Source organism: Brienomyrus brachyistius, unplaced genomic scaffold, assembly GCF_023856365.1.
Source record: "Brienomyrus brachyistius isolate T26 unplaced genomic scaffold, BBRACH_0.4 scaffold98, whole genome shotgun sequence".
NCBI classification, from domain to species: domain Eukaryota; kingdom Metazoa; phylum Chordata; class Actinopteri; order Osteoglossiformes; family Mormyridae; genus Brienomyrus; species Brienomyrus brachyistius.
The window spans coordinates 259,821-282,569 of NW_026042373.1; the positions used below are offsets into that span (position 1 = coordinate 259,821).

The 22,749-nt window shown below is 46.1% G+C and overlaps 1 protein-coding gene across 1 annotated transcript; it reads right to left on the reverse strand.

The window, feature by feature from the left end:
- Window positions 1-2,026: 2,026 nt before the first annotated feature.
- LOC125727452 (nitric oxide synthase, brain-like) lies at window positions 2,027-15,843 on the reverse strand. The gene is made up of 23 exons (XM_049004156.1): window positions 15,712-15,843; window positions 15,118-15,209; window positions 14,888-15,029; window positions 13,544-13,683; window positions 12,102-12,276; window positions 11,700-11,801; window positions 11,077-11,271; window positions 10,905-10,981; window positions 10,256-10,400; window positions 9,712-9,816; window positions 9,371-9,432; window positions 9,088-9,204; window positions 8,665-8,839; window positions 7,318-7,447; window positions 6,994-7,072; window positions 6,551-6,735; window positions 6,079-6,245; window positions 5,664-5,874; window positions 5,430-5,517; window positions 5,147-5,268; window positions 3,930-4,066; window positions 3,174-3,404; window positions 2,027-2,516 (listed from the first exon to the last, which is right to left on the reverse strand). Exons 2-23 carry the CDS (start codon window positions 15,171-15,173, stop codon window positions 2,394-2,396), a joined length of 2,964 nt encoding a protein of 987 aa, XP_048860113.1. The 5' UTR covers window positions 15,174-15,209; window positions 15,712-15,843; the 3' UTR covers window positions 2,027-2,393.
- Window positions 15,844-22,749: the final 6,906 nt, after the last annotated feature.

Sequence of the window (22,749 nt, forward strand, 5' to 3'; positions counted from 1 at the left end):
TGCTGGTCATATCTCTGCTGCTGTGGAGCAGCTTCACTCTTGGTGGAACCACAGGTGAGCTGGGTGTTTGTCTGAGACAAGCTGTTGTTCAGGAAACTATTGTACCTAGCTTTCTTCAATGCAGAACAGAGTCATTTACCAAACGTTTTCTGCAGAGAACAGATTTATTTACCTAACTTGTTTCAATACAGTTCATATTCATTATCCTGGCTTTGAATAAATGAAAACAATCTATGTTCATTGACTGATATGAAATGCATTTAGACTCTTCTATGACTTTTTAGCAGAAGAACCTTACAGTGTCTTACACATCTTACACATTTTGAAGTAAAATTATTTTGTTTCTAACCAGCTCAATTCTAAACTTGTCAAATTATTTTGTGTCTGACCAGCACAACAGCTAACCCCGACTCTCCTGATTGGCCACTCTGGCACTGGTGGGTGGGAGTGGTGATCACTGAATCTCAATTTTTTTGTAAACCTAAACTGCAGCAGGTGCATCGGTCACAAAAACTGCAAAACTATGTATCATGTCAAAGGGAACAGTCTCATAACAGCATGTATCAATCAGGGACAAACAGCATCAGCAAAAAAGGAAGAAGGAGCTTAGCTCACTGACAGGGAAAACTGCTCAATGCCACAAAAGTGTGGCTAGTAATGGCCCACAATTAAATCAGCAACTCAATTACAAACATACATCCATTTTCTGAAACTGCTTATTCTGTTCAGGGTCACAGGAGGTCTGGAGTCTATCCCAGAAACTACAGGCACAAGGCAGGAAACAACCCAGGATGGGGCTCCAACCCATCACAGGGCACAAAGCAGGGAACAACCCAGGATGGGGGCCAACCCATCACAGGGCACAAGGCAGGGAACAACCCAGGATGGGGCCAACCCATCACAGGGCACAAGGCAGGAACAACCCAGGCTGGGGCGCCAACCCATCACAGGGCACAAGGCAGGGAACAACCCAGGATGGGGCGCCAACCCATCACAGGGCACAAGGCAGGGAACAACCCAGGATGGGGCACCAACCCATCACAGGGCACAAGGCAGGGAAACAACCCAGGATGGGGCACCAACCCATCACAGGGCACAAGGCAGGGAACAACCCAGGATGGGGCGCCAACCCATCACAGGGCACAAGGCAGGGAACAACCCAGGATGGGGCCAACCCATCACAGGGCACAAGGCAGGAACAACCCAGGCTGGGGCGCCAACCCATCACAGGGCACAAGGCAGGGAACAACCCAGGATGGGGCGCCAACCCATCACAGGGCACAAGGCAGGGAACAACCCAGGATGGGGCGCCAACCCATCACAGGGCACAAGGCAGGGAAACAACCCAGGATGGGGCACCAACCCATCACAGGGCACAAGGCAGGGAACAACCCAGGATGGGGCGCCAACCCATCACAGGGCACAAGGCAGGGAACAACCCAGGATGGGGCACCAACCCATCACAGGGCACAAGGCAGGGAACAACCCAGGATGGGGCGCCAACCCATCACAGGGCACAAGGCAGGGAACAACCCAGGATGGGGCGCCAACCCATCACAGGGCACAAGGCAGGGAAACAACCCAGGATGGGGCACCAACCCATCACAGGGCACAAGGCAGGGAACAACCCAGGATGGGGCGCCAACCCATCACAGGGCACAAGGCAGGGAACAACCCAGGATGGGGCGCCAACCCATCACAGGGCACAAGGCAGGGAACAACCCAGGATGGGGCGCCCCACGATGACACTGGGAAAACATGCAAACTCCACATATATGAACCCTAGTGGAGACTGGAATCCAGGTCCCAGAGGTATGAGGTGACAGTGCTGACCACCACACCACTGTGCTCCCCCTGCAAATATACAGTATAGGGCAAATATCTAATGTAGAGAATGTACACGGTACACAGACAGAACAAAGATGCAGAACCTGGTGTCAGAAGCATGAAAACCAAACCCCTGAATGCTAGAAAAAACAATGTGTGTTTCATGTCTATTTATTGTCATAAAAAACATTATCTGCATTATGTTAATGATAGTATGCAGAGTATATCACACACAGCAAACAATGTATTATGAACACAGAGTTATCAGACAGTATTTATCTAGAATTTATAAAGCATTGCGAAGAGACCCAAGGAAAACACGTCTGTTTGATTTATTGAAATACGTGTTTTATCTAGAATGTAGCTAGTTAGACCCCTGAAACTGTCAGCCATGTTAAAATCAAAGATATCCACTGTAACCGCTCCTTCCCTCCATCAGTGCTGGGGGGCTTAAGTTAGAGTCTCTGCCCCCCAGGTTTTCATGACCGACATCTTCTGCCCGCCACCCAATCCTACAAAGCTTCACATAAGCTAGAAAATTAGTGGGTCTTGTGAGCCAAAGTATCTCATTTGAGGGGCTTCCTTTCGGGCTTCTCCTGCTGGACACGAAGCTGCCCACGGAGCATTGAGGTAACCTCATGTGTGCGCAGCGTAACCCCAAAAATATCTTCGTGGTAGCGACCGTGGTCCTGCAAGACAAAAGGCATGCATATAAAAACCGAACAATTCATAGTAGATTGTTTAGTAAGTCTGAACAAAGAATAGCCTCTTTAAAAGGGAAGAGAATGATGGACACTGTGGACTTGACGCATATGAATTATACTAGAATTATGCATGCAGGTTTGCCATGACTGAAGTCCTCCAGGTCGTCAGTGAATCAGAAATTATGTCTGGCCAGTTTTTAGCTCTACGCAGCTGATGCAGTTGGTGTACAGTTCCAGCCTCCTAGAGTTACAGGGTGCACTGGTTGTGGCTCAGCCTTTCAGGTTCCACCAATCAGTAGTGAGAGGACTGGTACAATGTTCACTACAGCCTACAAACTATGCTTTGATGCAGTGTTTTCCAGTGCTAATCCTGTGCTGATAAAGGTTTCTGCAGGATAGCACTCTGTGTCCATAATCGGAATGTCACAGGTTCAAATCCCCTGGCCAGCAGAGTGATTTCACCAAATAGGAGCAAGGCCCTTAAACCCAATCGCTGCAGGACCTGCGGACCCTGCTTTGTGAACTGCATATCACTTTGGATTTAAGTATCTGCTAAAAATAAGTGTTACATGCTTTATCAGTGAACTCCTAATTTGCTAATTAGCGTGTATTATCAGATCTACGGGTTCTGCAAAAGTCAACCTTCAGATTGGTGAGGAAGTCTGCTGTCTCATCTTTGGTCATCCCCTCTCGCTCCATCAGGATCTCCTGGAGTGTTGCCAGGACATCCGTCGCCATGGTAACATCCCCGCAGACATAAATGTGGCCCGTATCCCGGCACAGAGTCTGGCACACCTCCTGCCCAATTCGCTGCCGGAGAATATGCTGGACGTAGCGAAGTGGAGGATCCCTGTCGCTTAAAGGCTCCATGTCCTGTTGTGGGCAGCCAGAAGATGCTGGTGATGAGGGAGCTAGACTTGTGACTATGACATGAATGTCATTCGTCAATTTATCAAGAAAGTTATCCCGAAGTTATTTTGTAAATGTGTGAAAGCCAAGAAACTGGAACCACTTGTGTAAATATCAGTCAGATTATGAATTATATTAAAATTTACCCCAATATTTTTAAATATTGTCAGCTATTTGATTTCATTCTAATCCACAAAAACTTTGGACATTTTGACAGCAAAAAGGGTGAATTTATTTTCTTTAAAGCCTGTACACTGGGACTGTTCCCTCAAGGGTCTGCCAATTGTACCCTTACCTGTAGCTTATCGTACCTCCGAGGAACATTTCTGTACCATTTATGGTACATTAATGCTGTTTGTACCTTTGGTATGTTCCTTAGAATCAATTCAGTACCTTAAAAGGTACATGGGTACAGCCTCAGTGACAAGCATAGGTACAAATTTTTACCCTTTTTTCTGAGAGTGTAGCATTGAAGGGCTGCTGCTATACCTTTTCCCGGGAATAAGCCGTGTGGACGGCTCTGAAGGCCCCCCTCATCCTGGCATCCTCCACCTCCTCCCGGTAGATGTGGTCAAACTTGGAATTACGGCAGCCAAAGACCAGCGTCAATCCCTGCGGAGTCCTCCCTGAGTACAGTGTGGTTTGTTAGGCGTGGCTGCGCACCATTGTCTGGTTATTGTATCATAACCAAAAGCCAAACGTTTCTGCCTTAACCTTAGCATGTCATTCCTCACAGTGAAGGTCATTCTATCTTAGCCTTGGCTAATTGTGGGTCTGGTGTGTTAACACTAATTAAACAGTTTTTTTTAATTTGCCTGTATCATATTCCATAGTTCAGGGACTAGAATTCTTGTAGATAACAGTAGGTACTACAGTGAGTAAGGGCTCATAATATTGGGTTTTTTCCTCAACACCACATATTTAACTTGTTTGGTATAAGAACTTTTTAGTGGCATGAATGAAGAAGGAGGCAGAGGCTAATTAAGTATAAATACACATAATTTACCAGTCATTTGTAACTGACTGATATCTAACTGATATCTTCAACTGCCAGGATTGCACTGACCTGCCTAACTGGTATCTCCGACTGCCAGGATTCCACTGACCTGCCTAACTGGTATCTCCGGCTCCCATGATTGCACTGACCTGCCTAACTGGTATCTCTGACTCCCATGATTGCACTGACCTGCCTAACTGGTATCTCTGACTCCCATGATTGCACTGACCTGCCTAACTGGTATCTCTGACTCCCATGATTGCACTGACCTGCCTAACTGGTATCTCTGACTCCCAGGATTCCACTGACCTGCCTAACTGGTATCTCTGACTCCCATGATTGCACTGACCTGCCTAACTGGTATCTCAGACTCCCAGGATTCCACTGACCTGCCTAACTGGTATCTCCGACTCCCATGATTGCACTGACCTGCCTAACTGGTATCTCCGACTCCCATGATTGCACTGACCTGCCTAACTGGTATCTCCGACTCCCATGATTGCACTGACCTGACTAACTGGTATCTCCGACTCCCATGATTGCACTGACCTGCCTAACTGGTATCTCCGACTCCCATGATTGCACTGACCTGCCTAACTGGTATCTCCGACTCCCATGATTGCACTGACCTGCCTAACTGATATCTCTGACTCCCAGGATTCCACTGACCTGCCTAACTGGTATCTCTGACTCCCATGATTGCACTGACCTGCCTCCTCAATCTCATACAGCCTCTGTTGCCAAAAGCTTCGGAAGGGGGCAATGCCTGTCCCAGGTCCCACTAGGATGCAGGGGACAGAATCATCCGAGGGCAAATGGAACGAGGGTGCCCTGTAAGGGGGAAACAGGGTGATAGAGAAATAGATGTTTTTGCCTGGTGCACTTGGTAATAGCTGCAGCATCATCGAAATAGCTTCACAATATTACAGAAGAGGAATCTGCCAACCAAACCCCAAAGAGACGCTCTTCCAGCCACATTCGACCATCCTTACCTTCTGACGAAACAGGGAATGGTCTGTCCAGGGGAGATGTGGAGAAGCCAATCAGAGCAAAGCCCCAGACGCAGGGGGCCTCGGTCACCTGTCAGAACACGGTACTGCGCTAATATACGTACTTATTATGGGAACGGCTGCATATTGCTGTCGGAACACATGAAGAATGTGAACATGCCAGGACTAGGCAATATTCTTCATGTGGTTCTGAAATGGTGGCGTCTCCACACTCACCCTGTGTGTGGTACCGGACCACGGCGACTGTGGTGTGTATTTGGCCTGGACAGGCATGTGGGGAGGAGCTGATGGAATAGTAGCGGGGCTGCAGCAGAGGCAGCCGGCTGAGAAGCAGGGAGCACGGCAGTCGGACCGACGGGAACTCCTCCAGCACCTCCTCGAGGGTGGGCATGAGCCCCCAGCGCCAGACTTCGTACTCCACGCCCCCCTCCACATACACACACAACACATGTCATGCTAATGTAACCGGCCCCAAGTACATGTCATTATTACTATGCAGTCACCACTGATCCACACTGCATCCCACCTCATACATACATGTTACATACATGTACATACATGTAACCCCTGACAATCCCGTAGACTCCCTGCTGCCATCATGTGATCAGTGCTGGCTCCTCTTCCTCATTACCTGTCCGAGGACATACAGTCTCTGTCGTTCATCTTCTACAGTGGCCTGCTGAGAGAGGAGCTGCAGGAAGTGTGGGCTGGGGGGGCTGCTGAGGTCCAGAAGGTTGGACAGGGCCTGGTGGAGGGTGCAAGGGGGGAGTCTATCCTCTGGGACCCACACACTGTGGCCTGTGGGACAGGCATTTTAGTGCATGAACAAGACACACTTCCTTCTATACATTATATTCAGTCTATTTATTCATCCATAAAATTTGTTCCATTGCATTCTCGCCAAGTGAGAACAATCTCATGATCCATTGCATCCCTAATTTGTACTTGCAGGGCGAGTTCGCAAGACTGACTATACCAAGACCACAAGTACAATCTTTGCAATCTCAGTATTGGGAAAAACCTAAAGTTAATGTGTACATCTCCAGGACGGGAGCGAGGGAGTTTGGAATCAGCTAGGCTCCCTACCCCAAAAGTGTACCTACCATTCCTGCCCTTCAGTATCTCAGTGGCAACACTGCTGTGGAGGGGAGGCAGGTCAGGAATACGGCCTAACACGGCCTGCACCAGAGAGGATGGGTTGGTGGGGTAGATGCCCAGGTGGTCGCCAGGCTGGTACTGCAACTGCTGCTGCCCATCAGTTTTCAACTTCACCAGCAGGGTGATACGGCTGGCATAGAGGAAGGTATGAATCAGCACACTGTATATCACTGCAAGTCAATTAACTCATCAGTTTATCATCAATAAATGAGTCAGATAATCAGTCAACCAGTTAATCACATGATCAGTCCCTGAATATGTTATGTGTGGTACGTTAATATTGTGAATGCACCACTAACTATGGCACACCATGGACCCTCAAAGTGAAGGGAGGGTTAGGGTTAGGCTTAGGGTTAGGCTTAGGGTTAAGCATCACAGGAGCACACACCTGGACTGCTCACTCTGCAGGTTCTGTGTGGAGATGATTGTTGCCACTGACACCTGCTTCTTGTGAAGCTTTGACAAGGCTGAGAAATATGAAACATTCTTCAAATTTTATGAAGATCAGTGCACCTCAGTGATGCATGAACGAAGAGCTACGTGGACTACAGGAATATTTATCACTCCATTATATTTTTTTCCATAGACATCCCATCTGAACACTCCTGTTATACTTGTTCACAGTTATAGCAATTCAATTCAATTCAATTGATTTATATAGCGCTTTTAACAACAGTTATTGTCACAGAGCACTTTCCATGAGCAGAATTACCTGTCGAGACATCAGTGTGAGTGGACTTGACAGAAACCCGATACATGTCAGCCTCCCATTGGCAGGAAAAGATGTCATCCTCCTTATCCAGCTGAGAGTCATCAGCGATGCAGAAAGTGTCACAGGCCACCTGGAAGCCGCCAAATGACATGAATGCCAACCTGAGTACCTGGTGCCTTATCCTGATGCTTATCCTGCTGCTTATCCCGGTGCTTATCCTGCTGCTTATCCTGATGCTTATCCTGGTGCTTATCCCGGTGCTTATCCCGGTGCTTACCTCGCTGCTTATCCTGGTGCTTATCTCGATGTCTATCCTGGTGCCTATCCTGATGCTTATCCCAGTGCTTACCTCGCTGCTTATCCTGGTGCTTATCCCGGTGCCTATCCTGGTGCTTATCCTGGTTCCTATCCCGGTTCTTATTCTGGTGCCTAACCTGGTGCTTATCCTGGTGCCTATCCTGGTACCTATCCTGGTGCTTATCCTGGTACCTATCCTGGTGATTATCCTGGTGCCTATCCTGGTGCCTATCCTGGTACCTATCCTGGTGATTATCCTGGTATCTATCCTGGTACCTATCCTGGTGCTTATCCTGGTGCCTATCCCGGTTCTTATTCTGGTGCCTAACCTGGTGCTTATCCTGGTGCTTGTCCTGGTACCTATCCTGGTGATTATCCTGGCACCTATCCTGGTGCTTATCCTGGTTCCTATCCCGGTTCTTATTCTGGTGCCTAACCTGGTACCTATCCTGGTGATTATCCTGGTACCTATCCTGGTGCTTATCCTGGTGCCTATCCTGGTGATTATCCTGGTGCTTATCCTGGTGCTTATCCTGGTACCTATCCTGGTGCTTATCCTGGTACCTATCCTGGTACCTATCCTGGTGCTTATCCTGGTGTCTATCCTGGTGTCTATCCTGGTGATTATCCTGGTGCCTATCCTGGTGATTATCCCGGTGCTTATCCAAATGCTGACCTGGGCATTAACCTGTGCTTTAAGGTCAATTCTATGCCAGCTGTGCTACATCATGCAGCAAGTGCTTTTCCTATTCTGGTCCTGAAATCTATAGCAAAATTTTTCATTTAATTTAAGGTACAAATTAATTCCGTGACTAGTCTGATCAGTAATGATCACATCTGTTACATACTAAAAATAAATTAAAGGTATCCGCCAATCATTTGCTTCTTTACAGTTCATTTACAAATTCATAAATTCATCATTCCTTAGTTCAGAAAAATGCCAAATTTTGGACATATTGTTTTATCCTCATAAGGTCTGTGACATGACACTCCACTCCATCTCCCCTTGCAAATGCAGCTGCCTGATATCACTGTCTGAGGCCAACTCACCCTGAAGACATCCTTGGCCCAGGTCCGGAAAGCCTCCTCCTGGCCGCTCAGCTCATCACCCACGCCCACCTCCAGGATTCGCTCCCCACCTAGCTCCTCTAGACGTGTGTCCACAGCATGAGCAAATGCACAAAAGTGTTGGTAGGCCCGTGAGCCCAGACCAAACACAGAGAACCTGCCAGAATCACATACATAGAGTGAATGTATGAAACCACGGATCACAGAGGGCACTGGGGATACAAGCAGAACACAGCATATGTATAACACCTAACTAAGATGTAAAAACAGATAGAACCCATTTACAGAACAGGCAGAAGCCACAAACCAAAGCCAGAACCTCATGTGAGCCCTTACTCTCATCCAACATCATGTGATTCATGTGATAAACTGAAGCCACAAACATGTTCCCCCAAACTGGAATACCTGAGAGTTCCTAGTGGGCCAACACTGTCTGTCGTACTGGGCGCACTTGGGGGTCTCTTCAGCCTGACAGGATTGTCATCCAACTTAGGTAAGCTGTTGTAGCGGATCTTGTAGCTCCTTCGGTGGACAGTATGACAGTCAATAATAAGAGAAGTACTCTGGATCTTTGATGCTAATGATATTCTGGTGAGTTAACATAGAAACCCTCTCGCATGATAAAATGTTTATACAACTATAATGTTCTTAATGACCACCGGGGACGCTTTTGCAAGAAGACACTGACCTCTTGTGGTGCTCTTGCTCCAGTGCAGGGTGCATCATCTCCATCAGTGCTTTGGCAAATTTCTGTGTGTAAAACATATGCATGTAAGGGGCTCACACTACACTCGGTGCATGGGCATGCGTGTGAGGAGCTCACACTATACTCGGCGCATGGGCATGCGTGTGAGGGGCTCACACTACACTCGGTGCATGGGCATGCGTGTGAGGGCCTCACACTATACTCGGTGCATGGGCATGCGTGTGAGGGGCTCACACTACACTCGGTGCATGGGCCGCTTTGGAGACCTGCCCAGCCGTCTGACCCATCACTGAGCCCCCATTGTCTGACATCCCCAGTCATACCTCTCCATTCTCTGGGGGGTCCCCATTCCCAAATGTGCTTGTCACCACCAGGACTAGGTTCTCGTGTGTCAGGTTCACCACGTCGTAGTCGTCCATGCAGACCACCTGCCCATAACAGTATAAGGCCCAGTGTTTGAGGTCTTTTATTGTTGTGTATACTGGACAATACGACTCTTACTAGCGTGACCATAGTGCCAGAGAAATGCAAGACAAAAAATACAAAATGGAATACAAAATTAATTAATGCTTAATTGCATGGTAGTAAAAATTGTATTTTGTGCGTTAATGGTCCTGTACTGTTGGCAAAAAGGGGAATAGGGGAAAACTCACAGATAAGTTCAACCATTCCACTTGTTAGTTTTTTATTTATGTACTATATATATATATGTTCTTTATACTACCTTGCTAATAAAATGATGGTCCTTCCGATACTGCCACCCTCTTTGCCAATTCAGGGCCTCCGTCTGTCTGGCCATATTAAAATGAACTGCTAAATATCATTGAGACATATACTGCAGTCTTAAGCTGACGTCTCTCAGGTTACCTGGGGGTTAAAGGCCCGCTTGAAGATGTCTCTCAGGATGTTGGCATAGCTTTGAGAACGTCCCGTCTCTGAGGCATAGAGGATCTGGGCCTTCACGCGCTTCCCCATAGCCTTCACCATCATCACAGCAGAGAACTTCACTGCTCTGCAGGAGCACAGAAGATGGCAAAAAATATATACAAAGATGCATTGGTAAAAAAATAGACAGACATAAAGACACACACACACACACCCATAAACAAGAGAAAGACACAAAGACCCACATTCACACACAGCAGGCAGACACAAGAGCGAACAATCATAAATAGAAGAGAGAGGTAAGGAGCATGCACTGCATGCAGTGCGGTGCCGCACCCCCCATACGACAAACCACTTCAGCCATGAGAACTTGAGTGCAGCCATGCAGTGGTTAATACTTCAGCACCACAATAGTCCGAATGGACCAGTGTGAGGTTTTTTTCTGGTTGCTGGACAAGAACGAATTATCAAATTACATTATCAAAAATAAGAGACAGACACAGTCAGAGAAACAGGCACATATGTGTGTACACAATACGCAGACTGACAAGCACCCAGTCATAGAAATACCACAAACGGATGGGATCAGTCTCTTTTTTGTAAGTAATGAAATTGTTTCCCCAGCTCTTACTCAGCCACATTTCTGAAGCTTATCTTTCTCCGAACGCCTTGTGTTATACTGAAGCCGGGAAGCTTCCAGGGGTCGACCTAAAATGACATTGAGAGATGAAGACATGACAAACGATCCCTCCAGGGCCAGTACCGTTAGCCAGCCAGCCTGCAGCTTTCTGGGAGAAATGCACCTGGTATAGGAAGGAGGGAGTGAGGGCGTAGTTTAACATCTCTTGATGGAAAACAGGTGTAAGGCTGCCTGAGATGGGAGGCACGATCCACACCCAATCTGCTGGGCAGCCTCCCCGAGTGTGGTACTCGTTACTCAGGTGCTTCATGAATGACTCAGTGGCTGCATGGTGGTCCATGATTGTCACATTTTCCTGCTGCAGGTACAGACAGAAAATTGCATTTAAAATTAAAGTACACTACACGGGTTGCAAAGGGTAAGCTGGCAGTGTGTTAATCAGCTATTCTGTCAGGAGCACAATAGCAAGGAGCACAAAGGCAAGGAACACAATGGCAAGGAGCACAATGGCAAGGAGCACAATGGCAAGGTCCATTGTATTCAAAGAATAATTGTCAACAGGTGAAGATTGATCACATGGTCAGTTGTAATTCAGTCCTGATGGAGATAGATGTAGATACAACAAAAGGGGGGGGGGTTACATAAACAACCTTTTTAATACATATATGTGGCCATGGTGGGTCAAAATCCCATGTCCCTGAACTGGATAAGGGTTCAAAAGTCGGATGGATGGACAGAAAGAGGTATGTGTGGGATGATGGACGATAACGGTGCCCACAGTGTCACCTGGAAGCTGCGCAGCACTGCGAGGTTGATCTCTACGGCAGCTTTGTCCTTCCAGAGGGATGATGTCCTGCCGACATCCAGCCCCATGCGACGCCCCACCTCCTGCAAAATCAGCACAGAGCATCACTGAAGCATTTCTGAGCATCGGTGTACTGTAGCATCTCTGAGCATCAGTGAAGCATCACTGAGCATCACTGAAGCATTATCCTGAGTCATGTATCCTAGGTTACACTCACTGTCACTTAGAGGAGGGATGTCTGCTAGCTGGTAGCCTAAAGGCAGGCTTTTAAACTCAAAAATAGAAGTTAAAAATAGAAATCACAAAATTTTGTTTCTACTCATTATTTTATTTAAGTTACTTTCGGGGTTTGTCGTTTTAATTTCAGTTTAACTGAGACTCACCTCCAGCAGGTTATATCTGCAGGGATCGCAGAAGTTGCGTGTTCCGATCTCTGTTCCCATGTACCAGCCGTTGAACGGCACGGCTGTGAATTCCAGCCCCCCTACGTCCAGCATCATATTGGCCACGGCAGGGAGGCCATACCAGCGGAGGCCCAGGTCCGCGAACCAGGGCAGCCTTGGTCATGTGGGTCCGTGGACACACACACACACACACACACACACACACACACACACACACACACACACACACACACAGACACAGACAGACAGATGGACACACACACAGACAGACAAACATAGAAGAGAACAGAAGAGAAACATGAACACACACAGAAAGAATACAAACGCAGAGAGTCTATATGCCCTGTGGTGGGCCGGCATCTTGTCTGGTGTGTCCCCGTCCTCATGTCCTATGCTGTCTGGGGTGTCCCCGTCCTCATGTCCTATGCTGTCTGGGGTGTCCCCGTCCTCATGTCCTATGCTGTCTGGTGTGTCCCCATCCTCATGTCCTATGCTGTCTGGGGTGTCCCCGTCCTCATGCCCTATGCTGTCTGGGGTATCCCTGTCCTCATGTTCTATGCTGTCTGAGATGTCCCCGTCCTCATGTCCTATGCTGTCTGGGGTGTCCCCGTCCTCATGCCCTATGCTGTCTGGGGTGTCCCCGTCCTCATGCCCTATGCTGTCTGGGGTGTCCCCGTCCTCATGTCTTATGCTGTCTGGTGTGTCCCTGTCCTCATGTCTTATGCTGTCTGGTGTGTCCCTGTCCTCATGCCTTATGCTGTCTGGGGTGTCCCCTTCCTCATGTCCTATGCTGTCTGAGATGTCCCCGTCCTCATGTCCTATGCTGTCTGGGGTGTCCCCGTCCTCATGTCCTATGCTGTCTGGGGTGTCCCCATCCTCGTGCCCTATGCTGTCTGGTGTGTCCCCGTCCTCATGCCCTATGCTGTCTGGGGTGTCCCCGTCCTCATGTCTTATGCTGTCTGGTGTGTCCCCGTCCTCATGCCCTATGCTGTCTGGGGTGTCCCCGTCCTCATGTCTTATGCTGTCTGGGGTGTCCCCGTCCTCATGTCCTATGCTGTCTGGGGTGTCCCCATCCTCGTGCCCTATGCTGTCTGGTGTGTCCCCGTCCTCATGCCCTATGCTGTCTGGGGTGTCCCCGTCCTCATGTCTTATGCTGTCTGGTGTGTCCCCGTCCTCATGCCCTATGCTGTCTGGGGTGTCCCCGTCCTCATGTCTTATGCTGTCTGGTGTGTCCCTGTCCTCATGCCTTATGCTGTCTGGGGTGTCCCCTTCCTCATGTCCTATGCTGTCTGAGATGTCCCCGTCCTCATGTCCTATGCTTCCTGTGACCCTGCTTTCTGGAAAATGGACTGGCTGACAGAACAATAAGGCCAACAGGAAAACAAAATGAGGTGGGGCTCTGGATGGGCGGGGTCACTCACGTCGGGTGTGTTATGGCAACTTCCAGGACCAGCTCAGAAGGCAGTGGGAACATCTGTGGGGGCTCTCCCCGGGCCTGGAGGATGAGGGGCAGGACGTCAAAACGCCCCCCTAGGGGTGTCCAGCCCATCTGAATGCAAATCTGTGAGAGAAAATTAGCAAAGATATTTACTATTCAGGCTATTCAGGTTTTTAAATCAAATTCAAATTTTATTTGTCACATTCGTACCAAACATACACAGCATGACCTGCAGTGAAATGTTATTTTACGAGACTCCATGAGATAAAACAACAGTGGGATAGAAACGTAGCAGCGTTAGACAGGGTTGGATAACCTAATGTACACTAAAGCAAAGCATGGGATAAAAAAATTAGGAATTTACATACAAGTTTTAAAGAGATATATATACAATGTGGGTAGCGATGTCATGAGGTACAGATGTGCAGTTATAGTTGCAAATAACGTGTAAATAATAAGGCAGTGCAACTGCAAGCAGAGATAGTTGCATAAGTAAGTTACGCAGTTGTACTGGTTGGTAGTGATGGGCAAGAATGTTTTTCCTTAAGCTGTGCTGCACTGCCACCTTAAGGTAAGGAAAAGCACTTTTCTTCAGGGGGCAGAAATACTTAGTAGTAACTTACTACCAAAGTACAAATTCATTGCTTGTTCCGTCACTAGTGCCTTCAGTAGTTCACAAAGGTTTACTAAATTAGCAGATATAGTAACATATATATATATATATATATATATATATATATATATATATATATATATATATATATATATAAACAAAGTGTTTTACAACGATGAACAAAAGGCATTAAATCAGACACACAAATGAGACAACAAACCAAAACATAGAGACAATGAGCAGCTGCCTGAGCACGATGCCTCCAGTCACTTCTCAGACTGCCTCATAGATAACTCAGGCAGCATAGTAAAAGGAGTAACAGCAGAGTAAGTACGACTGATTTCCATTATAAGCTTGCTTGAACAAAAATGTCTTATGTTGCTTTTTAAAAGACTCCACACTGTCCACACTTCTCAAAGACAGTGGCAGTGCATTCCACAAGGTAGGAGCTAAAAATCCGAAAGCTCACTCATCACGAGTTTTCAGGTGAGTACAGGGGACAGTGAGCAAGCTTAGAGCACAGACAGGACGGTGCAGAGAGAGTATATCACGAAAACAACCCGGGGCCTGACCATGAAAAACTTCAAAAGGAATATTTAGTGTTACAATCAGCCAACAGTTATTATTCATTGCAAATACATCAAGAAAGCACGCCAGAGAAGAGCAAAATAGCATGACACATGGCTGGGATTTCATGGAGGTAGGACGGCTGACCTCTGTGAATTCCACGTTGGCGGGGTCCCCGACCACAGAGCCATCCGGCTGGATGTACCCTGCATAGCGGATTAGCTGGGAGTTCCACACACGGAAGTCCTCTGCCCCCGGTATCCTCTGAGGGAACACCGTGATGGCAGACCTGCATTTGAAGGATGCGTAGGAAGGAACACAGTGGAGCAGCACTCATGGACTATTCTCACATGCATGAGAAGGTGTTACTCACTTACCTGATGTTGCCTTTGTTTGTAGCATAAATCATGTGGTTGCAGATGTGGGAGAACATCTCAGTTACAGAACTGCAATCCCGGGCATCAAACACCTTTAGTCAGGGAAAATACAGGGCATACGGGTTATACTCCTGACAGTAACACAGCACAGGGAAAATACAGGGCATACGGGTTATACTCCTGACAGTAACACAGCACAGGGAAAACACAGGACACAGTACAGGACAAATGAAGAACCCGTGGCAGTGTGCGAGTGTGCACGGGTTAGTGTGGTGGGCAGAGACAACAAGAGTTTACTGCCATGATCTAAACAGGACACTGGCCCAGCAGACACAAAGGCCTCAGCTGGGGAGCTTCAGGAACATCCATTGGAGGTGATCAATGCCAAGTGGCCAGCAGCATGTTCTGTGGAGGTGGAGCGTGGTGGTTGCAGTCAGTCATTACTGTCATAAAAGCACACCTAGGGGGCTTGTGGGTCAGGAGTATAACCCCCCTTCACTTGGGGACGTGAGTGAGTAAGATGGCTACCAAACGCCATCCTGAAGCACTGAGCCAACCATCTCCTCGACAAAGACCCGTCTCCTCACCCCTCACCTGCAGCTTGGACCACTGGATGCGACCCACACATCGGGCCGCGTTTCTCCATGCCTGCTTGGCCCCGAAGATCAGCTCTGTCTTATGGAGTTGGTAGGTTCCCGTAGATTCGATCTAATGCCGCACAGCGGACAAGCGCTGGAAATGAGCTTCCATGTGGGTCCTGGTGTGGGACACACACATACACACTTACACACATACACATTTACACACATACACACTTACACACATACACACTTACACATTTACACACTTACACACATACACACTTACACACATACACACTTACACACATACACACATACACACTTACACACATACACACTTACACATTTACACACTTACACACATACACACTTACACACATACACACTTACACATTTACACACATACACACTTACACACATACACACTTACACACATACACACTTACACATTTACACACATACACACTTACACACATACACACTTACACATTTACACACATACACACTTACACACATACACACTTACACACTATCCGTAATGCATGCTCTCTCCTTATTTGATCAAAAAAACATATTTTTAATTATTTTCAAACCATTCATACATGCATTCTTTCACAATGTGACAATGTGATTCATGGCAACCCCCCCAACCCATCACCGGGGCAGATTTGGTCCCTCCCCCCAATGTCAAACTCCCTCGGACATCACAGCTAACACAACCCTTTTGGGTGCTCACCTCCCGATGGCCGTGTAGTACTGGTTGATGAAGTCCGTGGCCTGCTCTAGGAGTCTCTGTGTGCTGTCTTCAAGCTCAGGGGGCTTGGAGCTCAGGTGGGGTGGAAACATGATGGAACCCAGACAGTGTCCCCCATTGCAGGACTTTCCCTAAATGAAGACAGAGAGAGATGGAAACTGAGACACAGAGACAATGACAGAGAAAGAGGGGTAGAGACATTGGACAGAGAGAGAGAGAGAGAGAGAGAGACAGAGAGAGAGACAGAGACAGGGAGACAATGGGACAGGGACACAATGAAACAGAGAGACAATGGGACAGGGAGACAATGAGACAGAGAGACAATGGGACAGGGAGACAATGAAACAGAGAGACAATGGGACAGGGAGACAATGAGACAGAGAGACAATGGGACAGGGAGACAATGAGACAGAGAGACAATGGGACAGGGCCTAGCTCCACCGATTTACTGGGTATTTCACAATATTGCTCCTTGAAGTCGAGGGTGGTGCAGTGATTAGTAGACTATTAGTAGTCTCTCTGTTTCATTGTGTCCCTGTCCCATTGTCTCCCTGTCTCTGTCTCTCTCTCTGTCTCTCTCTCTCTCTCTCTCTCTCTGTCCAATGTCTCTACCCCTCTTTCTCTGTCATTGTCTCTGTGTCTCAGTTTCCATCTCTTCCACCTCTCACCTATGAGACCAGGGTTTGAGTCTCGCCTATGGCTTCATGTGTGGAGTTTGCATGTTCTCCCCATGTTGTCATGGGGTTTCTTCAGGATACTCTGGTTCCCCTCCCCAGACATGTTGAAGTTAATTGGAGTTAACAAGTTGCCCATAGGTGTGCATGTGTGAATGGATAGTGTATGAGTGGATGGTGTGTGAGCGGATGGTGTGTGAGTGGATGGTGGGTGAGCGGATGGTGTGAGTGGATGGTGGGTGAATGGATGGTGTGTGAGTGGATGGTGGGTGAGCGGATGGTGTGAGTGGATGGTGGGTGAATGGATGGTGTGTGAGTGGATGGTGTGTACCTGTGCCCTGTGATGGGTTGGTGCCCCATGCGGGGTTGTTCCCTGCCTTATACCTGTAGGTTCTGGACCCCCTGTGATCCTTACTAGGATAAGCGAATACAGAAAATGGATGGATGGATGGATCTGAAGGCTATTTAGCTACAAGCCTGCAGGTTGGTTTTCCACGTTACCTTCTGAGCCTGCCTATGCAGTATGTCATGCAGAAACTCGCCAGTTAACCAGTTTCTGATGCCAACATACTTCTGTGCCTTTGCCTGAGGTCCAGTGGCACCAGGAAGTGAGGAAGCAGGAGACCTGTTTGGGAGAGGTCAGATGGATGATGATTCTGAAGAGATAACACGGCAACATTTCATACTCAGTGGTCAGTATATTATCTACACCTGCTTGCTCATGCAGGCTGATCCTGAAAATACCAAACCAAGGATCTGCAACTGAACAGATCGAGCACAAACAACCTCATTTGCAAAAACTCTGGGACACTGTAAAGCAAAATAAAAAAACTGGATCCAATGATTTACAAATCATATAAACCCACAATTATTTTTTAAAATACAAGAAAGACAACATATTAAATGCTGAAACTGAGAAATGTTATTGTTTTATGACAAATATATGCTCAATTTCAATTTGATGCCAGCAACACATTTCATAAAATTTGGGACAGGGGCATGTTTACCACTGTTTTACATCACCTCTTCATTCTGTAATTGTTCAGGCACTGAAGAGACCAGTTGCTGGAGTTTTGAAAGTGAAAAATTGTCCCATTCTTGAGTGATATAGGATTTCAACTGTTCAACAGTCAACTGCAGGCAGGTCAGTCTAGCACTCGGACTCCTGTACTATGGAGCCATGCTGTTGTGATACACGCAGAATGCGGTTTGGCATTGTTTTGCTGAAATATCCAAGGCCTTCTCTGAAAAAGACACTGTCTGGATGGCAGCAAATGTTGCTCCCAGTTCTGTATATATCATTCAGCATTAAAGGTGTTTGCCCAGACCTCCAAGCTACCTAAGCCATGGGCACTAATGCACTCCCACACCATCACGGATGCTGGCTTTTAAACTATCGTCTGATAACTAGCTGTATGGTCCTTCTCCTCTTTAGCCCCGAGTATTTGGTATCCATCATTTCCGAAAAGAATCTGAAATTGTGATTCTTCAGACCACAGTCCATCTTAAATGAGCTCGGGCCCAGAGCAGTCGGTGATGTTCCTGGATCATGATTAGATGTGGTTTCTGCTTTGCATGGCAGAGTTTCATGCTGCATTTGAGGGTGCAGCGATGAACCCTGTTCACAGACAGTGATTTTAGGGAAATGTTCCTAAGCCCATGCAGTGATTTCCACTGTAGAATCACTGTCTGTTTTTAATGCCTGAGGACCCGAAGATCACGGCTATTGCGTTCATCTTGTTGTCTTCTAATTTAAAAAAAAAATATTTCATCTTCTTGCAACAAGACAAATTAATACAGTAGATCTTTTGATGCATGTCTGTAAATATTTGATGTGTTGTAAAATGTACAAAGCTCTCTTTTATGCTTCTGACACGTCTACAGAAACTGTGAACCTGATATAAAGGCCTTTGTATTAATAAAAAATATCCCATTTTACCTACTTTTGCGAATCTGAGAACCAAATGTTGTTTTCTTGAAGAAAAGAAAACACCATGAAGACTTCTGGACCAAACTCCAATGCTTCATTGGTGGATTCAATTTACCTGCCACTGTAACTCTACTTGTTAGTTAAATCTGTATGAGACCTTTCAGCTATGTTTATCCCTAAATGTGAAATATCCTCAAACTCCAGTTCTGTTAACTTACCCTTTTGGGTCCAAGGTCTCTTGAGTCTCCAGTGGAAGCAGGACTCTGTTGGGAACGTCCTTCTCAGTCTGAGTACTCATCTCCACAGACATTCTCTCCCTCTTCTGCGATTTCTACGCTTCTTTAGTCACCGTCGTTAAACATGTATGCCTCTGGCTCCTGTCCCCCGTACTTATATTACATCTGGTATGACGAAACTCCTCATGGGTAAGACCCACTGACAACTTGGATTCCCTCTCGGAATTTGGCAGCAGCCACGTAAATCTACCACTGAACCTCAACTGGGCACATTTGGCCTTTTTTGGTTATTAGGACAATGCAGAGCCCTCAGGTTAGGTTTAGGGGTTAGGGTTAGGGTTAGGGGTTAGGGTTAGATTAGAGATCTTTGCTTCTGGGATGCTTGTACGGCCATAGCCCACATGATGGGGGTCTGACTGTCTCGGTGTGAGCCCGCTTCCTCATTCCAGGATTTCTTGATAACAGATCTTTTACATTCTCAGTCAGCCCTGATCCCAATACAGCAGAAAACGACACAATATTTCATACAATTGTGTTTGAGTAGCTCTTTATGAACTTCAGTATCACTACAGTGCTCTTGGTTTACAGTAGATGTTTTATCCCAGTACAACATTAATTTGGTCACAATATGAATTTAGTCATTCAGACCCTATTCCGTCTCCATTGTAATGCACGTTTCAGAATTTCTGAATGTTTAGCAATGGCTGAGGTAATCTCCTTATTTAAGTTTAGATTAATAACTAAATATTACAGGCAGAATTTTGAAACAACCATACCTTAAATAAGTATTTTCAAACTTGCGTTCCCAAAGGGAGAAACCTTCCCCATTTCTGAGAACTCTTAGTCGTAATATACTAGAAGTGATAAAGCACATTGTAAATTCCATAAACGACGGCTCTGTGTTTTTATAAGCATTTACCTTAAAAAGCAAAGAACAACTCTCCAATAATCTCACTTACAGCTGACTGTAAGCTCACTTACGGCTAACCCTAACCCTAACCCTGCATCTCTATAGCATAAGAATTTCACTGTACTGCTCAGAACACGTCTGAGTCTTACTAATAAACTTACCTCTATCAGATAGCTGGAGGTCTGGTGGAGCAAAACTGGTTCCAGAACAGGGCGAAACAGATGTGTTGGTTTTACTGGGGTTTTTTTTTACTGGGGCCCATTTCATTTCATTTTAGTTTCAGTCTCTCATTAGCTATTTTTCTTTTACAACGTTGTGAAATATGTCAGCCCACCATGAACACATGAGTCTCGATATTATCACACACCTGAAACTGAGTTCAATTTTGCTACTATCGTCCCAATCTTTATGTCTGGGGCCTCCAACTCTGGTCCTGTTCAGAAGGTTTTTTATCCTGCCTGGTTTCTGAAGAGCCACAGCTGTCCTTGATATTTACCTGAGAACAGACAAGAACAGGCATGTCCTTGTCAGCAAGGAGTTCCCATGAGTTCCCTATAAGACCAAAATATGTAGATATATCCGTTGTTTGCAAGATACAGATAGTCATTAAAATATGTGTTTATGTCTCTTAATGCCCTTTACAAAGAAAGGATAAATTATGTCTTCACACCCATACACAAAATTTGATCTGACACTCGTATGAAGGAGGGTTGGTAGTCGGTTGTGGGGGTGGGGGCTTGTTTACGCCATGTCTGGGGAAACACAAGAAGTATCTTTGTGTCGTCTTCCTGAAAGCAGCATCTGACACAGTTTCTCAGCGGGTTCCTCTTCACGATCCTCTCTGTTGTCTGTCTCATCACTCTTGCGAAATGAACGCCATCATCGCTGGAAAAACCTTCCTGCTATTTTCCAACCCACAGGGCAAAATCTGCAGCATCTTGAAAAAAAAAAACAGGTTTCAGGCTCAATTTATCACGTGCTAATTGTAGTGCCCGTAAGCAATGCATGCCTGTAACTGAAGATCCACATTCCATCACCAGTTTTGCTCACGGTGACATAGGCTTCGTCTCCCCAAAACCTTAAGCGTTAGGAATCTCTGAAATAAATAATGAGATCAGTAAATGGCATTAATCAAGCACCATGTTACAGGCATTACATCATAAATAAACATCAGTAATCAGCAGGTCATTCTTATGTTGACCTAAGATCAGAAATCAGATCAGCTGGAAATATATTTCAGAGTGAAATATAAACTTTTCAAACATAAGCAACATTGTAGCAACCAGAACCATGAACAAGAGAGGCCAATATGTAAAAAAAACCCTATTGTTGGGTAAAAAAAGTCAAATTCCTACAATGTGACTGTAGAGAGGGAGCTTGTTAGGTGACTTTGCTCAGCTTCTTCTGATGATTTCACTTCTTGGGTATCTGCTGAGGCAGGGGTCTTCTCCATTGCCACATATGAAAAGATCAGAAAGATGATTATCATTTAATTTATATAGAATTAGGTGATCAGTGGTCATTGTTGACACACCACAGCACACAACAATGAACTGTGTCCTCTGCATTTAACCCACATGTGACAACGTGACATAGTAGCGTTTGGGTTTGTCCTGTTGCGCTGACAAACCTTCTTCGCACCTCCACCATTACAGGCTGTTTAGCTATACAGTGCCCTGTGAAAGTATTCCTCCCCTTTCCCGTTTTTCCTATTTTGTTACATAACCTGGAATGGAAATGGATTATTAGTTGGATTTTATGTAACTGACCATATAGTCAAGACTGTTGAAGTGGGATCAAGTGAAATGTGTGTGTGTGTGTGTGGTCCAGGTATTCCTTACCTTGTTGGGACCAAATGTCCCCACAATGTGATGAATACCCGGTTTTTTACCTTATGGAAACCAGTGTCTTGGTATTTTGTTTGGTTACTTATGGTTATGGTTAGGGCTGGGTAGGGGTTTAGCATTAGCATTTTTCCCATAGAAATGAATACACGGTTTAAACGACTGTGTGTGTATGTGAAAAAAAATAAATAAATATATATATATATATATATATATATATATATATATATATATATCCATCCCCTTTGCTATAAACCCCTATATATGTCCACCCAATTAACTTTAGAAATCACCTGATATTTTAAGGGTCATCTATGTGCAAAGTGTCACATGATCTGTCACATGACATCTGTATAAAGAGATTAGATTAGAACAGAGCTGTTCTGAAAGGCCCCTGACTCTGCAACACCATTAAGAAAGCAGAATGTGAAAATCAGAAACAAAGTTGTGGAGACGTATAGTTCACAATTAGGTTAAAAAAAAATTCCAAACTTTGCAAATCCCACGGAGCACCAATAAATCCATTATAACAAAATGGAAAGAATATGGCACCACTACAAACCTGACAAGACAAGGCCGCTAGTGATGCCGACACGAAGCTTTCTTATGCAATGAAGTTTGTATTCTACATCTCGGAAAAGGGTTAATTATTCGAACCTTGGCGCACAGTAGCGGCACCTAGTGGCCGAAGGAGAGTAGCCAT

Coding starts and splice junctions, on each gene's coding strand:
- LOC125727452 (XM_049004156.1), bottom strand. CDS start 15,173: ATGTTCTCCCACATCTGCAACCACATGATTTATGCTACAAACAAAGGC. Junction 9,205..9,370: donor GAGCAAGAGCACCACAAGAG/GTCAGTGTCTTC, acceptor TGTCCACCGAAG/GAGCTACAAGATCCGCTACA. Junction 6,736..6,993: donor CTGCAGAGTGAGCAGTCCAG/GTGTGTGCTCCT, acceptor CCTCTATGCCAG/CCGTATCACCCTGCTGGTGA.